The sequence below is a fragment of the Pterocles gutturalis genome, unplaced genomic scaffold, assembly GCF_000699245.1.
Source record: "Pterocles gutturalis isolate BGI_N339 unplaced genomic scaffold, ASM69924v1 scaffold5975, whole genome shotgun sequence".
In the NCBI taxonomy this organism is placed as follows: domain Eukaryota; kingdom Metazoa; phylum Chordata; class Aves; order Pterocliformes; family Pteroclidae; genus Pterocles; species Pterocles gutturalis.
This window is the reverse complement of record NW_010145680.1, coordinates 52,744-59,629: the sequence shown is the minus strand read 5'-3', so window position 1 is coordinate 59,629 and position 6,886 is coordinate 52,744. Positions and strand designations below refer to the sequence as shown.

The 6,886-nt window shown below is 49.6% G+C and overlaps 1 protein-coding gene across 1 annotated transcript in view; it reads left to right on the top strand.

The window, feature by feature from the left end:
- Positions 1–6,886, top strand: part of PPP6R2 (protein phosphatase 6, regulatory subunit 2) — a 72,343-nt gene that overhangs the window by 22,334 nt on the left and 43,123 nt on the right. Inside the window, exons 3-4 of the mRNA XM_010085449.1 lie at positions 2,248–2,434; positions 3,171–3,308. Of these exons, the coding sequence (XP_010083751.1) occupies positions 2,248–2,434; positions 3,171–3,308 (325 nt within the window). The remainder of the gene's footprint in view (positions 1–2,247; positions 2,435–3,170; positions 3,309–6,886) is intronic.

The window sequence follows — 6,886 nt, the reverse complement described above, 5'->3', positions numbered from 1 at the left end:
CCGGTGGGTGGTCGTTAGGAAGCCCCCCAGATGGGTGAAACCAGCTGCATCTGGGGAGGGGGGAGATCAAAGCTCAGCGCTCAGGGTCCCATTTCAAGTTCGGGAGGTGCTCTTAAGGTTTTTTTCCTTGATTTTCTGTTGATGAGGTTCAGGGCAGAAATGAACTCATTCCAGCTAAGAGAGAAGCAGCGGAGAGGTGCTGCCGCCCGGGTTCTGTTCCTTGCTCGCAGGTTGTATGTGGACGTGGTGGAGATGCGGGAATGATGGCGCTTCTCTGCGTGGCTGTTTTCCTTTGAGATGACAGCTAGAAGAAAATAAATCTTGCTGTCTACTGAAATACAGTTGAGCTTAGCTATTCCACAAAAGTGGAGAGATTCCCTTTGTGTTGTAGAAACAGTCGCATTATTGCAGGAGGGTTTTGTGTTGAGCCTGGAGCTGGCTTGTGTCTGAAGTTACAAAAAGCGGTAGACCTTGTGTAATCCTGAAAAGGGGGAAATCTGCTGGGTTTGTGTGCTGTGGAATGGCAGGATTTAATTCGGAAAGTCACTGCGCTATGTGAAGAGTGAGCATGTCCTTCCACAGGGCTGGTGTGCGGGTTTTTTAGACTCTTTTATTGGGCTGGTTTTAAGTACGTAGCATGTTTTCTTTTTGGTTTTGGGAAAGAAATCGATAACTAGCCCTGCTTACAGAGAGGAAACGCTCAAACGGTGAAGGATGGGGTTTATTTTTAATCTGTACCACTTGATATCAAACCCAAACGGCTTTAGGCAGCTGGATAAGAAGAGGCACTCAGCGGGAAGTTCTGGGTTCAGAACCGCTGAGCCACTCGAGCGCGCCCATCAGAGGCTTGTAACAGTTAGTGGAGTACGAGTAGATCATGCTTTAGGAGTAAAGTCCAGCTGCCTTTTGACTCCAGGATCACATGTATCATTGAACTGGGGAAACCAGAGTGGGAGCTCCGTGCTGGGCTGAGTTTCCCAGCACTGGTGAGCTGCTGGTCCCGGTTACAGGAACCCCAGCCACGGTGGGTAGATCTCTCCTGGAGCAGTTCTCTGACGCCCTTCTTGGAGATGGACAGCAGCTAGAGTCTGCAATTAAGACACCAAAATGAAGGGCTGAAATGAGGTTTTAAAACCATAGAAAGATGACTTCCAGAGTTGCAGCGTGCGTGCAGGAGAGCCTCCCGTCCCCCGCGGGTTCCTCCATCCCACGAGTCACGGACAGAGCCAGCCCGCGCAGTGGCTGTGGCACGATGCCGCGCGGCTGCGTGGAGCGGGTGGCTGTAGGGGAGAACCCCAACCTGAAGAGATGGAGTCTTTGAGCAAAACTAACAGTCGTAGGGTCATAGAATGGTTGGGGTTGGAAGGGACCTTAAAGATCACCTAGTTCCAACCCCCAGTCCCCAAAGAGCTTTTTTTTCTTGTGTTGACTTTAGTTTATTTGTTTGCCTGCATGCACTTTGATTTTTGCACTTTGTCTAATCATAAACATAATATTAAACACATTATTACCTTCTCCGATCCTGCGACCTATTTCTAAGAGCAAGAAACGAGGTCAGGAAAAAAAGGCATTTCATCAGCTGTCAAATGTGATTTCATATTCTGATTTAAGTGAGCAAAATTATCTAGCCCAGGCACAGGAATATTTTCTGAGAAACAAGTTAACTTTACAGATGAACATAGACGTTGCTGAAAAAAATAAACTCAAGAAGTTGGCTGTGAATTGCTTGTAGATAGTGTGTGCTCGTTTGCTGGGAGTTCTGTGTTCGATGTGATGGTCTGTCTCTAAATCCTAATCCTCTTGATTAAAAAAAATTCATGTTTAATTCAGCTGCAGTAGTGGAAAGAGTAATTTAGAGAAATCTTTTAGAAACCTGATAAAATATGCATTCTTCAAGTCAACCTTCAATTTTTGGGTTAATTTTAGTTTTGCAAGTAGATTCACGTTAAAAGATCTAAAGAGGCTGTAAGTATATTGAAACGGGTGAAGCATCACTTTTGGAAATCCGAACCGGCTGCAGGTCGAAGGCAGCTGATACACGTCATTCAGGGGGGAAAAGCCGTACAGGAGACGGTGCATCCTGAGAACGTGCCGTTGGTGGAGATGAGCCCTGTTCCTCCTGTGGTTTGGGTTTTGTTCTCCTGTCTCCAGGAAGGGCGATCCTCCCACTCTCTATAACTTCCATAAGGGAAGATTTTCTCAAGCGTTTTCATTTCACCTTTAGTCGCTCTGGTTCTGTCCTTGCAGGTATCCAAACACAGCCTGCGAACTGCTGACCTCGGATGTGCCGCAGATCAACGACAAGCTCGGAGGGGACGAAACTCTGCTGAATATCCTCTACGACTTCTTGGATCACGAGCCTCCTCTGAACCCTTTGCTTGCCAGTTTCTTCAGTAAGACTATTGGGAATCTCATTGCAAGAAAAACGGAACAGGTAGTGATGAGATTTGTCCTGATCCGTAGGCACAGATTAATGCACTGACGTTGCGTGTTGTGGGGCAGTATCGCTGCTGTCCTCCTGGGCTCGCTGTGTTCTTAGAGCTGAAAAGCAGCTCGCTGTGGTCCTTGAGACTGAGTTAAAGTGTAGGCTCTGGAAAGTTTGTTGGACCTCCTCACTTGGGGGCGATGCTGGCTGGTTGAGCCACCTTTGCAGGGTTCTGGGCTCCCATCTGCAGTACTGGGATGTTCCTGTGCCACCGCTAAAGCTCTGGTTTTCGTACTGCGGCACATTGACGCATCCTTCGGTCGCTGCCCGGAATCATCTTGTTCTGTGAGCAGTGCCTCAGCCTCCTGCCTGTAGGAGGGGTGCTGCAGTCCTGGGCTGAGGAGGGTGTCAGGAATTCCCGTTCAGCGTTGATCTTTTGAAATGAAGTCTGCCAGCCTTAGTGGAATGGAAAATCCCCCAGCTTCACCAGCTTCTGGATGCTCTTCCTTCTGGGGGTTTGGGCTTGTTTGTGGCATAGAGGAAAGAAAAGATAGTTGGAAAGATTTGAGTTAGCAGTGCCCTGAGACGAGATGTTATTCTCTCCTCTCGCTCTCTGGAGGGTTTCTCAGCCCAGCAGCTGCTTTGCATGGAGATTGGCTGGGGACAAGCAGGTGAAGTGAAGGAAGTTCTGTGTGCCATGTCTCTGTGTTGTGCTAGCAACTGATGATGACACTTTTATTTTTAGGTGATTGCATTTTTAAGGAAAAAAGACAAGTTTATTAGCCTGGTGCTAAAGCACATAGATACATCGGCCATGATGGACCTGCTGCTTCGCCTCATCAGCTGCGTGGAGCCCGCAACCCTCCGGCAGGAGGTCCTGAATGTGAGAACCCACTGCTTTTCTTTCTTTTCAAGATTGGGAACAAGGGGGGTTTGTTTGTTTGTATCTTAAAGAAATAGAATTCCTTTTGTCATTTATTGTGAGAGCAGATCCACTCTGCTGAGAGCTGGTTTTCCCGGAGCTGGAGGCTGCACTGCGGTTACGTGGGGTACTGGAGCCGGGCTGTGGCTCGCACGGCAGAACACGCCTGGTTCAGGATAGCAACCACTATTTACTCTAGCTGTTTTTGCTGTAGAGCTTTGACAAAGGGAATTTGTAATCTTTCTCGGCGTTCAGAATTTTAAACTGATGGTTTGGGACAGTAATTTGTTTAATTCCTCGCCGTGTTCAAGGGCGTGTGTGATTTTTGGAGATATCTTGCGCCTCCTCCTTCCCCTTCCTCTTTAGTAGGCAGCTGTATAAAATATCTCGTTGAGATGCTCGGTTTGCTGTACAGGTAGGACAAGTTCTTCTCCTTCGTAGCCCAGACTGGGTGAGGCTGTCTCCACTGCCTTGTCCCCACTTTACTGGGCACATGGGCAGGAGCAGAGGAAAAAAAACCAAACCAACTTTAGTTCCCTCTCGGTGAAGCAGGAGAGCAGTGTGCCGTATGGAAAGCTCTTCTTGAGCCACTTGAAGCCCACCCCAGGATTTGTGAGTTTGGCAGGCTTCGCTGCCTGAGGCTTCCGTGGCCGGAGCGTTGGCCACACCGCAGCTGAGCAGGGAACGTGCTTTGCAGGGACTCAGGACAGATGATTGCCGTCGCTCAGATCCTCCTCGTGACCTCATGCTGTGCAGTGCACACGCTGTTACAGAGAAAGGAAAAAATACAGGGATCGGTCCTTACAGACTGGTACAGGCATTCACCCGGGAAAGGAAGTCTTCCTTTCCTCGCAGGAAAGCAGGCAGTTGGGTTGGTTCGACAGCAAATAGTAACACCAGGGGAGGAGAGCAGAGGAAACAGCCTTCAGGAGAGGGACTGGCGGGGGTTAGCGATGGGGATTCGCTGGAAGAGAAAGCAGGAAAGGTCCAACCATGTCCCCAGGCATGATGGTCCGAGGGCAGAGGTTGCTCCTCTCCATTCAGCACCAGTGAGACCCATCGAGATCCTGGGGCCAGGCTGGGCTCAGCAGCGAGGGACAGACATGGCACTGGAGTGGCAGAATGTCATTACCAAGATAAACGCAATTCTTCTTTCTTCTGCTGTTCAAATGGCATTTTAGCTGAGCAGTGCTTTTCCTGGATGGGTGGCTTCCCTCCAGGAAACTTCTGAATATCCAGGTTTCCAAATATCAACCATCCATAAACAGGCAGATCTGGATGGGGTATATTTTTAACCCCATCCTCTCAGGTTAATTCTATCTGTTAAAGATTTTACACAGTCAAAAAAATGAAAACAAAGGGAAGGTGCTAGGTGGCACTGGAGGTGCACCTGAAGGGGTTTTTTTCCAAATAGTCTTAATGTAAGTGTTATACCCATCTGATGGCGTAAGGATTTCTCCTCAGAAAAACAGAAAGCAGCAGAAATATTGACATTGGGGACTGAAAGTTCAGAGAAGCCACTAACCAGCAGGTTTGATGATATATTCAGAAGTGTAAGTTCCCAGAAAATTTCATTTGCAATCTTGATTTTTGGTAGGTATTAGAAATAAAAGTTCTACTTCATGGACTGCTTTGGCTTTTTATCGCATCTGGGAAAAAATCCTGTTTGTCACCTAGCAGCTGGAGTGGCTGCGAGTGGTTTGCTGTCTCACAGCAGTGGTCGTGTTTCTTCGGGTTGCTGGCTACCTCGGGGAGGGATCAGGCTCTTTGGAGTTACAGCAAAAGGAAGAGTGGTATTATGAATCTGTCCGGAGCTCATACAGCTGCAGTTGGCTGGTCGTCCCAGGGTCTCACCCCTGCTTGGCTCCCAGCTGCTGGAATTGTGGGGAGCGTGGTCCCTGGCGCGGCGCGGTGCACCCGTTATCAGACAGCACAGCGGGGTCTGTCCCGTCATCCGGACCCCAGCTGCGCTTTTCCTCTGTGTGCATTTAATGAACTTCTCGTTGTTGTGTCTCATAAACTCCTAGGTGTTGTTATCTCCCATGAAACAGTTCCCAGCTCTCCTGCACGCAGAGATCGTTCACTGCCAGCGCTGTGTGCTCACAGCACCTCTCTGAACGCCGTGTTCGGGGGTTTTTCCCTCTGCAGTAGCTAGTGTTCTGGACAGACATCCTGTGCCATACGATTTGGGCTAGCTGTTTATCGATTACTTTTGCAGCACAGTGACAGCAATTAAACCTAGTGTGTCAGGGTTTCCTGCTGCTCCTGGATGGTGCCTGAGGAGATCTGACATGACATCAGGGTCTCCAGGTTATGTTCCAGCCCCTTCCCAAGCACACTGTGAACGTCATCTGAACAAGATGCCTTCTGCCTTGGGTTTGTGCAATTTGGCAAAACCTGGAAGCTTTGCAGTCCAAGGAGAGTTTGAGGAGCACCGTTTTTTCCCTGGGAAGTGCTGCCATTGGGGGTGCATCGCCTCGGGGTGTGAAGAGCCCACCTTGCCCCTTGCCATTGCTATGCTGGCAAAATCCCGTGTGAACTTGGGCTGGTTCGTTACGTGTTTCCTGCTCTGTGGAAGGTAGTGTTGTACCGTGTCGGATCGATGACACCTTCCGTTTTACGTTACACAAAATTATATTCTGCACAACCAGTCCCGCAGCACCTCTCCTTGGGGATTTGATGTCCACGTGGTCGCTTTGACTCGGTAAGTCAGAGACTCTGGTGATTGCACAGAGTCTAGTTCTCTGGCCGTCCGTCCGCTTCAGAGCCCCTCAGACGGGGGTAGCTGGGCAGCGCTGGCGGCTCCGTTCTCTGCCCTGCTTCCTCCCGGGTGGGTCGTCTGAAGTGTGCCTGCAGCTGCCTTGTCTACCCCGTGCTCAGATGATGTTAGCCGGGGTGGAGGTTCGTGCTGTCCTGGTGCAAGAATATGACTTCCCGTGCCGAGGATTCTGCTAGCGCTCTGAGTTGGCGTTGCCGCAGGAAGAGGCGTCCTGCCTTCGCCTTCTCACTGCTCGTTCTGCCCGTCCAGCTCCTCTCGGGTCTTTGGCAGCTGAAGTGTTCCTGCGGTGCTAAGGTGACATGGACTCGGAACGGATCCAGCGGAGAACACATTTCTTTTATTTGTAGTTCTGCCAGGACTGTGTTCAGCCAGCTCAGTTCCTTGGCTTGGGGTTGGGGTTTTTTTTGCGGGGACTTGTGCAATGATAAGGGAGGAGAGAGGAGCGGACGACGAGTGGATGGGTATGAGCAGAGAGAAGGTGGCAGTGCCGTTTTACGTGTTTTTAACTCTGCAGAACTGCAGTTTGTGGTGGTTTTGGCCTTTCTCTACCTCAATCTGTAATTGAGAGCCTGCAGTTAACATGAAAGTACGATAATTCTTTATCCATTTCCTCCTCTTCACACATGACAGAGGAATACTTTGTCCGTGTAGCTCAGATGTTGTTTTGGAGAGCTGTGCCGTCAGGAAGAAACCTTCCTAGCACGTGCTGTTCCTCCATACTTGTGTCCTGACTTTGGCAGAAGCATCACTGTACAAGAAA